Below are 18,631 nucleotides of genomic sequence, written 5' to 3' on the forward strand. Positions count from 1 at the left end.
AAAATATATAAACCTCTCTTAGCGTCCATGGAGCTCTGGGGCTCCGATTGCCGAGACGTGCGGTGCTGTAGATTTTGCCGCAAGAAGTATGTCCTTGCAGCAACAGGTGTACCGGCCGCTTTGCATTAAAACAGCGAGCGTAATCTCAGGACTTGTGCCAAGTGTGCTGCAGCTCCATTCAGTAGACAGAGGTGATTCCGGTGTTGTGCGCTGAATCTGGCACAACACCGGCTGCAAAGCAGACACGGGCGGTGTGAGTGGCCCGCGTCGGCGGTTAACGAGCTCGTTAACGAGCCCACAGACTTAATAAGCGCAGCGGAGGCAGAGAGCGGGAGAGGAAGAACGGCGCCCGCTGTCGATGTTGCTGATCTGAGCACACAGATCTGTATCTCACATTCATTGCAGCTTACTTTTGGATGCTGAAACCAGGACGTGTATAAGTAACATTACTAACAGATAAAATCAATTTCAATGCGGGATCAGACTGAAGGCGGGAGCGTGTCGTCTTGTCCCTGACGTCATGGAAATGATACCGCTGTACAAACTGTTTTCACAGAGGGCTAAATTTTAGCTGCAAATTTGTCATTTTTAAACGAAGATTTCTCCGCTGAATTACAAATTTGGGCTTACAGATTTACTGTACTGCATTCACAAGGGTCTTATAAATACATATCAGCTATTTCTTTCTGAAATCTGACCACATTTATTTCAATGCAGGTTTACTTTAACTGAAATCATGTAAACCAGGTGTTTCTGATTATCAAATTACTGAAGTGCATGTAAACGCGAAAGATCAGGTTATTATAGTTGTCTGATTTCTAATGGTTATCTGATTATTCTGGTCATGTCATTGTGCTCTGCTACAGGGAGCTAAAAATAAATAAATAAATAAAAGTACTTAATTCTTTCATCAAAACATCAAATCTAGGCTTGCACCTCTTGGCAAATTGTAGTTGAACTTTCAGGTCTTCTTTTAAAGAACATCCTCCTCTTTACCGCTTCATCATGGGTCTGTATAACTGGGGATACAAAATATCCTTATATAAAATCAACAGTAATGTTAATAATAATTTTAAAGCAAACCGAGCTCTGATTTTGCAAGAGTATCAATATCTGAAGATATCTAAATTCAGGTATCGGGATCAGAAGTGGAAAAAATGGATTGTTGCATCCCTAGTAATGGTCTGCTTTGGCCATACAACAAATAAAAAATGAAAGAAAAGCAAAGTGCAACAAGGAATTGTCTAACATCCAAAGAGAGAGATGATGGAACGAAGCAATCATGCACTTACAAAGTCCAGTAGTCAAGGCGACCAGTCGTCCAGTCAAGCGGTAAAGCTCACAGAGATGAGATCACCATAGTCAGCCAACAATTCTGATCCCAACAAAACTCTGGCAAGTCTCTCTGTTCACAAGCCATCACCCACCATTGAGGGAAACCATGTTACTATTGATAAGATTGCATAAAGTTGAATAATGTCTTGGCAAAGAACTGCAGAATACATGTTCACATCAAATCTACATGCTACAAGAACAAAGGTAATTTAATTCAGTTGGACAGTATGAACTTGCTTTCATGATTACGTTGAGGTGTTTTATTAAACAATTGTATGCCAAACATTGTAAAATGTTTTGGCTAATGAATTTACTACTTTGACATTTAGAAATACGACTCCATCTTTAGAGACTGTCCTCTGCCCAGTGTTGTTCTCCACTGCACCATCGCTCTCTTCCACTTACTTAAAATAAAAAAAATCCTCTACCGCTTACTAAAAATAAATAAATAAAATCCTTTCCTGCTTCCCTAAGGCCACTTCTTTTGTTTCTGTCCCTTTGCTATGTTTAGAGGGTGCAAGCTATAGTGGTGGTGGTGGTGGAGTGTGAGGGGTGTGAGGTGTTGGATGCAGTCTGAGTCACAAGGAAATGAACCCAATAAATCAAGCTCTCATCCTTGTCTCCTCCCTTCCAGGACCTGCTGCCTGCCCAGCTCTCTGCAGCTTTGTACACGTACATTGCTGTCGAGTCATTCACCCCATGATGCCAACTTCACTGCCATGCTCCCTCCACCACCAGTGTGGCACAGAAGGAATGCGCAGTCTTCTGTGCTTCACAAATGTATGATCTTTTGGCAGATAAAAATCTTCATAATCAGGACACTCATTAATAATTGTTCCAAAGGTTATGTTTGCCCTTGCTTTTTATTTTATTTTAAGGGGTATTTTCTCACACTGGAAACTTTTAAAGAGTATTTGTTGGCTTGGGTATCTGATATAGAGTCCACTTACTTTTGATTCCCCATTTCCTTTCGAAAATGGTTAAAAAGGGAGTCATGTATTTAGAAAACAAATATTTTGTTGTTACTGTTAACTGAACAGTAACAACTTTATTCACTAAATGTCTATGAAAATCCAGAGCATCCACAGACGTGCATCGTTTTCATAGTTTTAGAAAGTGGAATAAAACTTTGGACTGTCTACCTTTACTTGTCTAGATTTGGTTTCCATTTCTTACAGTGTTGTGATGTTGGCATGCATTTTAACTAAGGTTGCAACCGATCCGATTCGGTATCAGGATCGGCTTCCAATACTGACGTAATTCACGTATCTGAAAATACCGCTCCAACCTGCGACGTTTACAGATACCGGAGAAGAGCCACTGTGAATCCTCTCAACTGCTGCTACTGCTCTGCTTTGTTTGCTGCCGAGGCGGGGGGTTCTGGAGCCGAGCTGTTTGAGAGAGCTCTCTTCCGCAGTGTTCAAAGCTGAGGGTCATGTCAAATTTTCCGGTCGCTCTTGGGTTCGAATTGTCTGTTCATCTAGCACGGACTTTCTGAAAAATTAGCTGAATTGTTGCTGAAAAAGTGTGCCGAAAAGTTAGCTGCTTCAACGTCCCGAGGCTGTGAAACACTTTGAAACGCCAGCTCAGCGCACAGCTGAGGAGGACAGCCGAACAGAAATTCTGTCCGCTAAAGGGGAAAAAATATCCATTAAAATCCTTCAGCATTAAATTCAGAGTTTGTTGCATGAGTGTATGTAATGTAATGTGATACATTTAGAAATTTACGGCTTATTTTACAGTTGAAAGGTTTTGCGTTTCTGAAAAGTTCCAAGTTTGTTCAGCAGGAAAACAGTGAGAGAGAGAGAGAGAGGCGGACGGATGGATGGTGAGGACTTAATTTTTCATTTTTAATCTTAACACTTGCTTTTAATTTCGTTGTACCTTGTGTAAAATGACAATAAAAGCATTCTATTCTATTGACAATGTAATGTTTCCCATGTCAATAAAGCTCCTTTGAAATTGAAAATTGAGAAAGAGAGACAGAGTACGTGCTGTCTTTTCTCTTTCAACCTATTTTCTTTCACCAAAACATAAAATCCAGGCTTTCATTTTAGCTACACCTTCTGGCAAATTGTAGCTGAACTTTCAGGTCTCCTTTTTAAGAAAATCCTCATATAAAATCAACAATAATGATGATGATGATAATATTAAAGCAAACACTGCTCTGGTTTGGAATCGGACAAGTATTGGTACTGGCAGATATCCAACTTCAGGTATCAGGATCGGATTGGAAGTGGGGAAAAAATGTGGATCGGTGCATCCCTAATGTTAACGTGCATATGAATGGGCACACTGGTTGCACTGATGTGTGATATAGTCATAACATGTTGTGGCACATAATGCTGAAGTGTTATGTGCTATTTGGTACACACCAAAGCTCTTCTGATAACAGGGGGTTCGAAGACAAAAACTGCTGGTGGCCTGTGTGCACCAAACTCATTTGTAAGGTGAATTTTCTTCCCTCATGGCTGTTTTTAAAATTTTCACATGCAGAACAAACTTTTTAAGTATATTCTATGTACGAATACACACAATCTGTCATTTTTTGGGGAGCTTTGATATTGTTGTTACTCAACCCCCAAACCCCCCAAAAGCCAGTTGATCTGAAACAGATACACATTCCTGCATGCGGTACATTTTGATACAGGATGCACTAGACACCCCCCCCCCCCCCCCCCCAAAAAAAAAACAACAACAAAACACTTATTTCATAATAGACGACGTCCATTTTTTGTGGCCTCATCTTACAGCAATCTATGTAAATTTATAGAAATTGAAGACAAAATAAAAAAAAGCAATAATATATAAATGAATGTGTATTGTTTAATGGTCTTCTGAAATTAAATCTGAATTTGTTCATAGGGTTATCTTTTTGTTTCTAATTTTTGCAAAACATTCTTTTACCACTGTTGGTGGTACTAAGTTTATTTATTCATTTATTTTAACTACACATTTTCCAGCCATCGCAAGATGCATTGTCCCGTTTATGCAAAACCAAATATCTATTTTTAAAATATGTACCCTTACCTGTTTTGATTTAGTTTCACCTCACTGCCATAAATGTAGAAGTGGTGTTGCTCGTCCCTCTCTGCTTTCACACAACACTTAGCCCTGCGTTAGCAAATTAGCTCAGGTCATTACCATGGAGCAGCAACAAATTCATCCTGCTCTGTCAACGTTAAAAGGAACCCTTTGGTTTCTATAGTTTACTGGGGAAGAAGGAGCTTCATATTTATCATTTCAAAAACCCCCCCTCCGGTATCAGATTGGTCTCATCCCTAGTGCAGATGTGTAATGTAAAATCTAGGCTAAGAACTACACTGTGTTGCTGCTCATCCCTTTCACTGTGGTGTAATGAGAAACTTGTTTTTATCTTTAAGCATGCTGACTGTGACTACAACTGACAGTTGTGATCAACCCACAATGATTGAGCTGTCATTTTTCTTGGAATGCCTAAAAATAAAAAAAAGTGGAGGAGAGGGATCAATAAATTGCAGGAGATCACAGAAGAAAACTGTCGTGTGAATCTGTCAAGTGACAGATTTTACATTTTTGTTTTGCTTGCTCCGGTTGCTGTTGTCAGTGCCACATAGGTTGCCTTTCCTGTCACAACTTGCAGTTTTACAAGCAAAAAGAACTGAATGTATTTGTCTTGCTGGTGGTGGTGGTGGTGTGGGGGTATGCAGTCTTGACACACAGAATGGAACTGGGCCTGAACCTGGACTGCCTTGCTGTGAGGCAAGAGTGCGAACCGCTGTGCTGCCCTATTTCACTCACTTTAATTTATAAATGCATATTAGATACAGCATTTTTTTAAATGTGCTTAAAACTGGCACAGTACCTCAACATATTATTTGACAGGGCTCTGATAGGAATACACAGAATTTTGAAAATATTAAATCATTTACGTCGTAAGCGGTCAGTAAACAAAACACTGTGTCGCTAGCAAAGATGCTGTCACTTGTCATTGTTGTCTGCTTTGGTAGTGAATACAGTATAGCCCATATTTAGTCAGTTTGTGGGAAATTCTGTTCCACGGTACTGTACATTATCCATCACCATTTACACCCCAAAGTACAAATAACAACATCTGTTATTTGTGTGAGTTATGTTATGAACCAGATGCAAAATGTATCTGGTGTCTAACTACTGATGGGATGGCATTTCTAGAAATTGCATACCATATGTCATAGTTCTTTATTTATTTTTGGAATCCCTCCTGTGGGGTAACATAGGTTCATCTGTGACTGCACAGGCTGATGAGTGTGTTGTAAAATGTAAACATCACAACGAGCAGCCTCGGATATCATATCTGTCATATTTATTCATTTATTTTTTTCAGTAGAATTGACACCCCTCACAGTCCTGGCCAATAACACTGAAAACAGTTTGGAAAAAGTTAATAAGAGACTGTCCTTGAACAACCAAAAACCAACCAAAAACAAATCTCAGTTGTTAGCATTCAGTCAAGAGATTAACTCCCTGTCTGGGAGTCAAAAACCACTGTCGATTAATCTGGTGATTAATCGGATAAAAAGTACTAATGCGTTTTTAAACAACATCAATAGTCCAGGGCTCTCCCTAAGCAATGGCACAATCTCACTGCACCCAAGTGTTGGCATTTTGCTGAAATGGCGATGGGATGTGGCTTTCTGTTTTGTTTTTGCCAACTTGTATAATGTAACCATTTTTAAGTTTTTAATAAATGTTGGTGAACTGGGTCCCTGCGTGATTTTTTTGTATCCCTCTTTCTCTGCAATTCAGCAGATGCATTTCAGCTGGAGGTTGAACATGCAAGCCTCGCAGTCACTTTTTTAAAATTATTATTTTATTTAAGTTACTGTGTTTGTGAAGTGTTGTGTGTTAACCCCAAAAAGCAAAAATTAAAAAGTCAAACACTCTTTGTGAGTCTGAGGGAAACACGGAAGAAAGAGTGGACTTCTGCTGTTTGTCAATGGAGCCGGGGACAGAGCTGTGACTCGCCCGGTCTGAGAGCCCCTCATACTGGGCAGAGAGAGACAGCAGCCGGCCACCGGGTCAATAGTCCCTTCCCATGTAGAGCAGACAGTGTGTTTTTTAAAAATAGACAAACACACTGCTTCGCTTTAAATGCACAGCAAGTCTATTTCTGATGATCAGCATGGACCATCTTTCTCTTAAAAGGCTTTATTTTACTCTGAGTCACATTGGAAAGCAGTAGCTATCATTGCTAATTTGATTAGCTGTTATGCTCCAGTCTTATTCTATTTTTTTTTTTTTTCTTTTTTCTGCAGACGTTGCAACGCCACACACAAGCCTGGCATATGTACTACAAAGTTAAACGAAGCTTTGAGGCAAAGAATTTGCCTCAAACATTTCTTGTAATCGAATTATTCGAGTTACTCGATTAATCGTTTCAGCCCTAATTGAGTTTGAGCAAGCAAAATAATCCGCGATGTTAGTGCTCTGCTACAGTTTATCAGCTAACGTTAGCCTTTTAGCTGCGGGAAGTTAAATCAGTCACTGTTGAGCTGAGTGAATGTTATATATAATATATTTGAACTTTTTTTTTTTTTTTACAAATAAAGCTACACACTTTAATTGTTACTGCCATAACTGCAAGAAAAGTCTCAACTTTAAATAACAGATTTTTTTTAGTTTTTTTTTTTTTAACTATCAAGTAATCAAAGAAAATAGCACAGTGCAGTTTCATATTTCTTTTTATTTAACGTACACATTACTTTTCATGCTCATTCATGGTTCATTATGTTAATCAAGAAATTATCTCAACAGATAAAATGTTTTTAATTTACAGATGAACATCAAAGATTTCAAAATCTTTTTTTTTTTATTTTATTAAAACTATTTTAAGTACAAGTTTTCTAATGTAATAAAAGTTTATTTTTTTACTTAAAAATGTACAGTAATCAGAAATTAATCTTGAAGTAAAAACATATATAAGGATTTTAAGGTGGCCAAGAATTTGAAAAGAAAGATTAGCAATAGCTCCAAAGCTCCTGCCAAAACTAGCAAAACTGAGAAGTGCATAAAGGTTGATGCATTAATGTGCCACAAATAAATGGACTGCATTTATATAGCACTTTTCCCTCTGCATCACACACTCAAAGCGCTTTACACATCAATGCCTCACATTCACCCCGATGTCAGGCTGCTGCCATACAAGGTGCTCATTACACACCGGGAGCAACTAGGGGATTAAGGACCTTGCCCAAGGGCCCTTAGTGATTTTTCCGGTCAGGCTGGGATTTAAACTGAGGATCTTCTAGTCTCAAGCCCAATGCTTAACCACTAGACCATCACCTCCCCAATTGTTCCATTTTAATTATTATTTTTGAGTTCTTTGAATTGTCATTTACTGTGTACTTTTCTGAACCACATTTTTTTTTTTTTTTTTTTTTAAAGGCTGGTAGCACAATACAAATTGTGTGTAAAGACCTGACCCAAAAATAAATAGTTTTTGTTGGGTGAGTAAATAGACCTGATAATGCAGCAGAATTTATGAGATTTCAAATTTTTCTGGGGGAGAACCCCCACAGCCCCTGCCGGGGGCTTCCAGCCTTTGGCCCTTGCCAAAAATGTTCATTTTTTTTCTTTTTTTTTCTTTCATGGCCCACTTTCATATTTGTATACCCACTTACACCAATTAAGGGTCATGGGAAGCCTATCCCAGCAGTCATAGGGCGTGCGGCAAAGTAAAATACCGGCAGCACGTGGGCTTAATGGTTAGCAATGTTGCCTACAGCAAGAAGGTAATGGGATTAATTCCCACCTGCAGCCTTTTTGTGCGGAGTTTGCATGTTCTTTCCATGGTTGCGTGGGTTTCATCCCACATTTTAGACATGCAGGTTAGGTGAATTAGAAACTGGACACTTACCCAGGTCTCCCTTGCAAAAGAGGTCTTGATCTCAATGGGACTAACCTGGTTCAATAAAGGTTAATTTAGATGTGACAAAAACAAAACTTAGACTTGATTGAAGAACATTTTGTATAAAATAATTGACACTTCTTGTCTCTTGTATTATGGGGCGCAGATGTTGATAAAACACGATCATGTTATTAAAAGGACTCAAGCTTTCATTTTATTTTTGAAGTTCCAGGAGGGGGGAACGGATGACATGTCTGTCTGGTTGGCCGCCATACAGGAGCCAGGGTAATTCTGTAATGTGGTTAGGGCTGCCACAAACGATTATTTTGATAATTGACTAGTCACCGATTATTTTTGCGATTAGTCGACTAATCAGATCATATGTAAATTGTGGCTTATCGCACCAACACGCAGCTGTTATTTGTCTTTGACTGTTGCTATTGTTTATTATATCATTTAATTACTTATTTTACTATGTGTTGTTGTTGGCAATATTGTTTTAATACACTCATGCCAGTAAAGCAGAGAGAGAGAGATTCTCAAAGGTTGTATCATATGTCTTTTCCATTATTGTGGTGAAGTGAGATCGGTCTCATGTCAGTCACCAACATGTTCAAAGTCGCTTCATTCAGGATATTTGCTTGCCGAGGTGTGCATATTGTTGGTTTGGTAACAAAGTTGTCCATTGAAGAGGAACATATTTTTTAGCAACGTAGCGTTGTAAAACATTAGCCTTATTACATTTCCTATTCAAACATGCCGTCGCTATTATAATGTTACAGCAAACACATATCAATCAATCAATTTTTTTATATAGCGCCAAATCACAACAAACAGTTGCCCCAAGGCGCTTTATATTGTAAGGCAAGGCCATACAATAATTATGTAAAACCCCAACGGTCAAAACGACCCCCTGTGAGCAAGCACTTGGCTACAGTGGGAAGGAAAAACTCCCTTTTAACAGGAAGAAACCGCCAGCAGAACCAGGCTCAGGGAGGGGCAGTCTTCTGCTGGGACTGGTTGGGGCTGAGGGAGAGAACCAGGAAAAAGACATGCTGTGGAGGGGAGCAGAGATCGATCACTAATGATTAAATGCAGAGTGGTGCATACAGAGCAAAAAGAGAAAAAAACAGTGCATCATGGGAACCCCCCAGCAGTCTACATCTATAGCAGCATAACTAAGGGATGGTTCAGGGTCACCTGATCCAGCCCTAACTATAAGCTTTAGCAAAAAGGAAAGTTTTAAGCCTAATCTTAAAAGTAGAGAGGATGTCTGTCTCCCTGATCTGAATTGGGAGCTGGTTCCACAGGAGAGGAGCCTGAAAGCTGAAGGCTCTGCCTCCCATTCTACTCTTACAAACCCTAGGAACTACAAGTAAGCCTGCAGTCTGAGAGCGAAGCGCTCTATTGGGGTGATATGGTACTACGAGGTCCCTAAGATAAGATGGGACCTGATTATTCAAAACCTTATAAGTAAGAAGAAGAATTTTAAATTCTATTCTAGAATTAACAGGAAGCCAATGAAGAGAGGCCAATATGGGTGAGATATGCTCTCTCCTTCTATGTGCGCTAAGGCTAATGAAATCGTCATTGTTACTGTTAACGTTTACATCTGTCAACATAAGTAACTCACTATAGACATTGTTAGCAGCTAACTAGCCAATTAGCTTACCAAGATGACTGTCCCTCTTTGTCAGCATCAGCCACAGCATTCTTCCTTCTCAGATGCTCCTGTGTCGCTGTTGTACTGCTGTGGAAGGAAAGTTCTGCTTGTAGATTTTGCATTGCAGATTTTTTTTTCTTGAATTTGGTTAAAATGTTCCCAAACTTTAGCACTTCGTTGCTGGCTAGTCATGATATTGTTTGGGCATAACTTTTCTGGTGACGTCACGGTTGACCCGGATTACCACAACTGTGCATATGTGTCAAGGACAGAAAGGTAGTGGAAGGTACCATGGCAGCTTTGAGAGACAAACAAAGCTGAAAAAAATAAATGATGACATCTGTCATTAAAGTGTTCCTGCCACGCCATGACGTTTTTACATATTCTTGAAGAATAAAAAAAGCTTTTTCCACATGTTGTCTTTGGTTTTTTACCATAAAATTACACTGAACAAGGATTTAGACGTTTCGTTACCCATCTGAGAATTTGAATTTTCCGCCTCCAAGTTGACCTACTTTTTCGCTGCGACGGATGTGACGTCATTCGAGTAGCTGTGTCGCAGCACCGCTCTGTTTACCAATACGGCAGACACGGACAGCGAAGGCATAGTGCGCGATTATAGTGAAGATTTAAGTGACATATCCATTGTTTTTGAAGAAGATGAGGAAGTTTCTGATGAAGAGATTAACGGTGTAAATAATCAGCGGCTCCAAACCGTGTATGTTCCAGCCGAACGTGACAGAAAGAGGATGAAATGCAACTGTCAGCAGCAGCGTTGAGGAGGACAACAGAGAATGGTTTGTTCACTTACCAATTTATTATAAATGATCATTTATTCCTGGCACGGTGTGTTTGTGTATGAAAAAAAATTGAGCAACACAGCGTGCTTAAATTCAGGAGTTTGTTCAAAAACCGCTGAAAATAGTTTCTGTACATTCTGTATATATTTAATCATTTATAAGTCAGCTTCTTGTGATTGCTAATTCTTCACTTTTTATTCAAAGCAAATGATTGCAAATCTTTATCTGAAAAGCTGTAGACCCACATGGGATTGGGGGGGGATTTCTAAATAAAAGAAAATTTTACTTCTATATCTGTCAAATTTTATCAGGCATAATATTGTAGAAAAATGTTTATGCTAAATGGAGATTTACCTGTCTAAAATACACATACAGAACATCTGTAATCATAAATTGTATCACATCTAATCTACTTTGAATGAACAGAAGTCTGAACAAAAAACAGGCTGTTCAGTTTACATTTATATGTATGAGGTCTGTTAGAAAAGTATCAGACCTTTGGCTGGGGAAAAAAAAAAAACTGGCATACCTGGAGCATTGGAAACCTAATCACCCTCAAAGTAGTCTCCTTGGGACTCCACACACTTCTCCCAGCGGTGCCGCCACTGTTGGAAGCATTCCGAAAAAGCCTCTTTTGAAATGTAGTTCAGCTCCGCTGTCGTTGCAGCCATAATGTCCTCTCTTGTCTCAAATCTCGTTCCTTTCAATGGCACCTTGAGTTTGGGGAACAGCCAGAAGTCGCAAGTGGCCATATCAGTAGAGTAAGGAGCCTATTGAACCACCGGAGTCTGTTTTTTTTTTTTTTTGTCAAAAAAGTCTGAATTAAGTGCGAGGAATGGGCTGGAGCATTGTCGTGATCAGGTTTTTGCAAAAAATAAAAAGGTCCGATACTTTTCTAACAGACCTCGTATATTTGGAAAACACAAAATGTCAATCTTCTGTTTTTTTTTTTTGTTTGTTTGTTTTTTTCAGGTGTTCATGTGTACACAGTCAGCCGATGCCACTCGTGGTTGAGTCTCGCTGTTGCAGGGAAATTTCTGCAGTCTTGGCGGAGATGCAACTTGGTGGCGAAACCCTCAATGTGTCACACAGCTGGCTATTTTCTCGATTGTGTGTTTATATGCAGATGTCCTCAGAGTGGCACACTATGCCTACATGATGCTCCACAGTACGAGTCAGCACATGAAATAGAAAGTTTCATTTACATGGTTTATAGAAAAAAGTAAAAAATATTCAAATACAAAAAGAATGAACTGTTGCTTTGAACATCAATCCATGCTATTTTTTGTTGCAGAAAGTATCATCATATTGCATATCGGCAATTTGTGCGGTTGTGCTGGGGACACTTGGGAAGGCACAGAAGGGTGCCACTACCAGCTTGTGTTGTATTCAAAATAAGGAGTACTTTTCCATCACCATCATCTGACTACACTGGCTTCCAGTTTCCTCCTCTGGAGTGATGGGTCGGGCTCATCGGTGGTACCTGGTCCACTTGCCAGCATCAGCCTCAGCTTTGTCCGTTCACGTTGGCTGCACATTAGAGGAGGATCATTGGTGGGGATTTCTGGTCGGTTTGGTGTTTTACAGATCTGAAGAACCTCTTTTGCTAAGTCACTCATATAGACTGAATAAAATGGTTTTTAACAAATTGTAAAACATTTCTCATTTGAATGAAACAATGTGAAACTTATGTGAAATTGTATTTGTATTCATTTTATCATGCTATATAAAAATATACAAATAACAATGTTTTTTTTTTCTTTTCATTTTCCACATATCACATGTTGGATCTGTGGCTAACTTTCTCACTGTGAATCCTCCTCTTTTCCACTAAGGAAAGTATATTCTGAAACTTGGTCTCTCTTGCTTTGTCTGCTTTTGTTGTCTCCCTGCATTTTCATTCAAATGAAGGGTTGCCACCAAAGTCCTAAAACAGAAGTTAAAACAACATTAATAAAAACATTGCTTATATACATTAAAAAATGCTGTTTGAAAGTTAGGCTGTTATTGAGATAACATAGACAACTTACCTGCAAAGCTGACCCTGATATGAGAAGGAGACTTGATCACGAGTGGCATCGGCTGACTGTGTTCACATGAGCACCTGAAAAAAACAAAACATTGACAGTTTTGTTGTTTTCCAAATATACATACAAGGTCTGTCAATAAAGTATAGGTCCTTTTTATTTTTTTCAAAAACTATATGGATTTCATTCATGTTTTTACGTCAGACATGCTTGAACCCTCGTGCGCATGCGTGAGTTTTTCCACGCCTGTCGGTGACGTCATTCGCCTTTGAGCACTCGTGGGAGGAGTCGTCCAGCCCCTCGTCGGAATTCCTTTGTCTGAGAAGCTGCTGAGAGACTGGCGCTTTGTTTGATCAAAATTTTTTTTAAACCTGTGAGACACATCGAAGTGGACACGGTTTGAAAAATTAAGCTGGTTTTCGGTGAAACTTTTAACAGCTGATGAGAGATTTTGAGGTGATACTGTCGCTTTAAGGACTTCCCACGGTGCGAGATGTCGCGCAGCGCTCTCAGGCGTCGTCGTCAGCCTGTTCCAAGCTGAAAACCTCCACATTTCAGGCTCTATTGATCCAGGACGTCGTGAGAGAACAGAGAAGTTTCAGAAGAAGTCGGTTTCAGCATTTTATCCGGATATTCCACTGTTAAAGGAGATTTTTTTTTAATGAAAGACGTGCGGGCGGATTGCAGCGTCGGCTTGCAGCCGCCGCGATGCTCCGCCACAGGAAAAACACCTCTGTTGGAAGCCTTAAGGACAAGTTGGAACATGTCCAGCTGTTAAACAATTTCTCATATACTCACTCCACTGAAAGCCATCAAAAGCCGCCTGGATTTTACAAATGGTTATCAACACGGAGGTGTTTTTCCTGTGCCGCCGCACCGCGCCGGCTGCGTCCCGTCCGCACGGACCCGTCCGCACGTCTTTCATTAAAAAAATCTCCTTTAACAGTGGCATATCATGATAAAATGCTGAAACCGACATCTTCTGAAACTTCTGTTCTCTCACGACGTCCTGGATCAATAGAGCCTGAAATGTGGAGGTTTTCAGCTTGAAACAGGCTGACGATGGCGCCTGGGACCGCTGCGCGACGTCCTGCTGCGTGAGACCCATTCTCAGATGGGTAACGAAACGTCTAAATCCTTGTTCAGTGTAATTTTATGGTTTATTCTTCAAGAATATGTAAAAATGTCATAGCGTGGCAGGGACACTTTAAGTTAGTTGCCGACAGTTTTGATCGACAACGTAGTCGACTAATCTTGGCAGCCCTTAATGTGGTGCATATGTTGACGTGCAGCTCCAGCATACGTTCCCTGACCTGGCCTTTCATATATGTATTATAGTACCTCAAGAGTTGTGTAATAAGAAGGTGAGTTCCTACGTGTATCAACATTCACATTGGACATGTTGCACAAAAGGTATTTTGACTGTAAGACATATTTGTGTGGTTTTTGGTCAGATATTTGCTATGAGCCGCAGGCCAACACTTCGCTCGGTGATGCAGAAACTGGTCTTATGATTGCAGCTGTGTGAGGTGCACCTGCAGATTTGCACTTTATGGATGCACCCCTACCCTCCACCCCACCCCGAGTTGTCTTTGACATATGTGTTGTATTTGTTGGCGACATGCTTGGATCAGGTTTGCACTTGTGTGCATATGCCATAGAGTTCATATCCAGTCACATGGTCTATGTGGGGATATGCACTCAGAGCCTCATCACTGAAAGACTGAAAGTAAAATGTCACAATAAGTCTCCAAATGGGACATGTTTCCAAGTCCAGTTGTCTGATCAAATGACTTTGGAATCAGTAGACACACCGACATGATGACTGCCTGTGACATGACACATCACATTAAGTACACAAACGTATTCATCATGGTGACTCTGATGCTCTCTATTGTCGGAAAGTCTCTTCACAGATCTAGGTGCTCTGTGGCAGGAGTGACAGTCTTACACTCATGACAGGACACACAAGGACAGTTTGTTTATTAATTTGCACAGTGAAGCTGTTAATTTGACTGAGAGCCTCGACTTTCTGTCCTTTCTGTTGTCACTGACAGCCGGTGGCAGAGCCCATTCCCATCTGCAGCTTCTGTCTGGGGACCAAGGAGCAGAATCGGGATAAGAAGCCAGAAGAACTCATCTCCTGTGCCGACTGTGGAAACAGTGGTAAGCGTTGCTTTGTGATGCATCAGATGTACACTTTCACCACCACTATGGTTTAAAACTTTGTTAAACTCTGAGGCTTGGGGTAGAAAGTGCATTGGTTACAATCTTTTGTGTCAATGTATGAATTTGCTAATGTCTCTTCTTGGGTTTTGATTGTCACATGCTTTTTTTTTCAGCTGCATGTACTTTCCACACTGCAGAGGCGAGTCTTTTTATTTATTTAGCAGTTAGATTTCAATTTATTTCATTTATATCCTCCTGACGACCAGGAAGGTAGTCAGGAGGATATAGCGCCAAATCATAACAAAGCTGCCTCTAGGCACTTCACACAAGTAAGGTCTAACCTTACCAATCCGTAGAGCAAGCACACAGGCAACGGTGGTAAGGAAAAACTCCCTCTGATGATTTGAGGAAGAAACCTCAAGCAGACCACACTCAACTAGGTGAACTTCTGCTTGGGCCATACTACCGACAAACTTGACAATACAAATACAGAGGAAATTTTGGGAGTCCATGCTGGTGTCTAGGATAGGAGGCCTGCAGAAGAAGACACCCACTTCCATCTCTGGATGGAGCTGCACCTCAAACAGACAGAAAAAACAGAATTGGGCTTCAGAAAGATTACAAATAAGATATAATTTGTCACCATTAAGCAACAAGAAAAACAGAAGAAATACTAAGGTGATTGCCAGCCATAAGCCCGAAGCTACACTAAAAGACCCAGACTTTAGATAAAGTTGAGTGACCTGCTCTGTTTATTAATAAAATACACTTAAAAGGGTAGTAAGCAAAGTACCATACCATGCCAGTATGCTAGCCATACGAAAGGAGAAATAAGTGCGCCTTAAGTCTGGACTTGAAAGTCTCTACAGAATCTGACTGTTTTATTAACACAGGGTGATCATTCCGCAGAACAGGGGCATGATAAGAGAAACCTCTATGACCCACAGACTTTTTATTCACCCTAGGTACACAAAGAGTCCGGTTCGGTACATAGGATTTAATTAGGTTGGCTAAGAAGGGAGGTGCTACTCCGTGAATAATTTTATAGGTTAGGAGCAGAACCTTAAAATCTGATCTCACTGGGACAGGAAGCCAGTGAAGAAATGCCAAAATGGGTGTAATGTGGCCAAACGTTCTGCTTCATGTCAAAAGTCTGGCAGCAGCACTTTGAACCAATTGGAGAGCCTTAATGCTGGACTACAGTAAATCAGAAAATAGAACATTGCAGTTGTCCAATCTAGACAAAACAAATGCATGAATCAGGGTCTCAAGCATCAACCATAGACCAGATGGGATGAATCTTTGTTATATTTCACATCGTGGAAGAAAACAGTCTTCGTAATATCTTGTGCAGGTCAAAGGACAGCGTAGGATGGAAAAACTCCCCCAAGGTTCCTCACTTTGTCAGTGTGGTGTATGACACACAAGCCTAGGCTCAGCATTAGCTGGTCAAATTGATGCCAATGTCTCCCTCGACCAAGAATGATCATTTCAGCCTTGTTACAGTTTATAAGTAGGAAATTGCTAGACATCCAGCTTTTCACTGATGCAAGGCAATCTTATAAGGTTTTTATGTGGATGAGCTTACCAGCAGTAATCAGTATGTATAACTGAGTATCATCAGCATAGTAATGAAAGGTAATCCCAAAATGTTTCAATATGTGAAAAGCAGGGGGCCTAAGATAGACCCCTGTAGAACCCCAAATTTCATGTCACTAAGGTTAGATATGTTATTGTACAAAATGCAGTGAAAACGACTGGTCAGGTATGATGTCAACCATGCGAGGGCACTCCCAGTAATCCCAAAATGGTTCTCCAGCCTATCGAGTAGTATATGATGAGCCACGATATCAAACGCAGCACAAAGATCTAACAGCATCAGAACCATATTGGTGTCTGAATCCACTGCATGCAGAAGATCATTCACCACTTCAGTGAGAGCCGTCTCTGTGGAATGATATTTTCTAAAAGCAGAGTGCAGTGGCTCAAAAAGATTCTCAGTAAGGTGGTCCACGTGCTGCTGTGAAACCACTTTTTCCAGAATTTTAGAGCAAAATGATAGATTTGATATTGACCTATAGTTTTTCAAAATACTCGGGTCAAGGTTAGATTTATTAAGTAATGGTTTAATCACTGCAGATTTGAAACATTTAGGAACAGATCCAGAAGTTAATGAGAGATTAATAATTTCCAGCACAGTTGGCCCAAGAATGAGCCACAGGTCCTTAAGCAGTTTTGTTGGTATTGGATCAAATAAGTACTTTCTGCTTTTTGTAGACGTTACAAGTTTTGTCTGCACACCCAGTGAGACACTATCAAATTCTTTAAATCTAGGTAATAGCTCAGTGATGACACTCACCTCAGGGTGTAGCGGCTGAGTTAAGACATGCTGGGATATGTTTAATCTAATGTTGTCTATTTTCTTCTCAAAGTAATCTAAGAAATCTTGTGCTGTAAAAGGAGTGCGACTTACAGGTGGTTAGAAACAGCTGCAGTTAGTTCGGTTAAGGACATTAAAAGTTTCACTGTTAAAGTCTACCACAGCATATCAGATTTAAAGGCTTTTTTAGACTGCTATGTAACAGCTTTAAGAACCTTCAGATTATGGTTGACGTTTTTGCAAATTATTTTTTCATCTGTTGATCAACATAAAAATTTGAAATACTGAGATATTCCTATTCAATCTAAGGTCAAATAGCATTTGTATCCCATTACACTTAAACTGCTTGGTAAGTTACAAATGGATTTAAAAAAATATTTTTTGTAGTTGCACTGCCTCTGTGTATGACATTAGCAGTAACCAGAACACTCAATAAAATTGTCAAAACATAATTAAGTACAGTTGTACAACTTAGTTTTCTTATAAATGGAAACAGCCCCACTCTGAGAAATGTAGTTTTCTCACCTAAAAATAAAGGTGTTTCTTAAAAGATAAAATGCCTTGTGAAGCGCCTTGAGGCAACTTGGTTGTGATTTGGTGCTATATAAATGAGAATAAATTGAAATTGAAATATCAGCCAGATGGTGATAAAATTAGATAATTTCAAAAATGTGTGTGTTATAGACTAATTGCTACAGAACCCAAATACAGCAGCATGACTTTGCCCTGTGTTGTTACAATTCAGTTACTCTCTTGAGACTTACCAACTTGGATATTAGATGGGTTGGGGAATATTTTACTGTGCAAAAGCTTTAAACACTTAATCACTTGAAGATGAAGTGTGCAAATTGATAATTTGTCACATTCTGATTTTTGTTGGAACGTTTAGTTTCAAGGTGTCACCAACCCTGCTCCTGGACATCACCTGCCCTACATGTTTTCCCACGTGTACTCGCTGTAACCACAACTGTCTAGACTCCTTGCAGTCACGTGAGCCGGCCACTCCCCATCACCATGTTGCCGGTGTCACCGACCGAACGGTCCCCCCCTAAAAATCAGTCTGCCCTTCCTTCACTGCACACAAATCATTTGAGTATCAGCAATTCACAGATTATCACCTTGTTTCTGCTTCAAACTGCACTCCAGTCATCATCTATCTCAACGACAGATATCTGAAACTTTTGTACAACAATCATTTCCACATAAATTCAGCATTATTTCATAATAAATGATGGCAAATCGACCACAGCACATCTGAGTCTGACGTGCTGCTGTGCCTATGTAATTTCAGAACATCAGTAGCGATTCACCGATTTTTTTTTGCCTAGTTTCTGCTTAAAACTGACTTTAGAATGAATTAAGAAGTTTTAATTTGTCATCTGATGGTTA

The 18,631-nt window shown here is 39.9% G+C and overlaps 1 protein-coding gene across 1 annotated transcript in view; it reads left to right on the forward strand.

Moving 5' to 3' along the window:
* Positions 1-18,631, forward strand: part of kat6a (K(lysine) acetyltransferase 6A) — a 130,060-nt gene that overhangs the window by 68,093 nt on the left and 43,336 nt on the right. Inside the window, exon 3 of the mRNA XM_034171124.1 lies at positions 14,751-14,859. Within this exon, the coding sequence (XP_034027015.1) occupies positions 14,751-14,859 (109 nt within the window). The remainder of the gene's footprint in view (positions 1-14,750; positions 14,860-18,631) is intronic.

Source organism: Thalassophryne amazonica, chromosome 5, assembly GCF_902500255.1.
Source record: "Thalassophryne amazonica chromosome 5, fThaAma1.1, whole genome shotgun sequence".
Lineage (NCBI taxonomy): Eukaryota > Metazoa > Chordata > Actinopteri > Batrachoidiformes > Batrachoididae > Thalassophryne > Thalassophryne amazonica.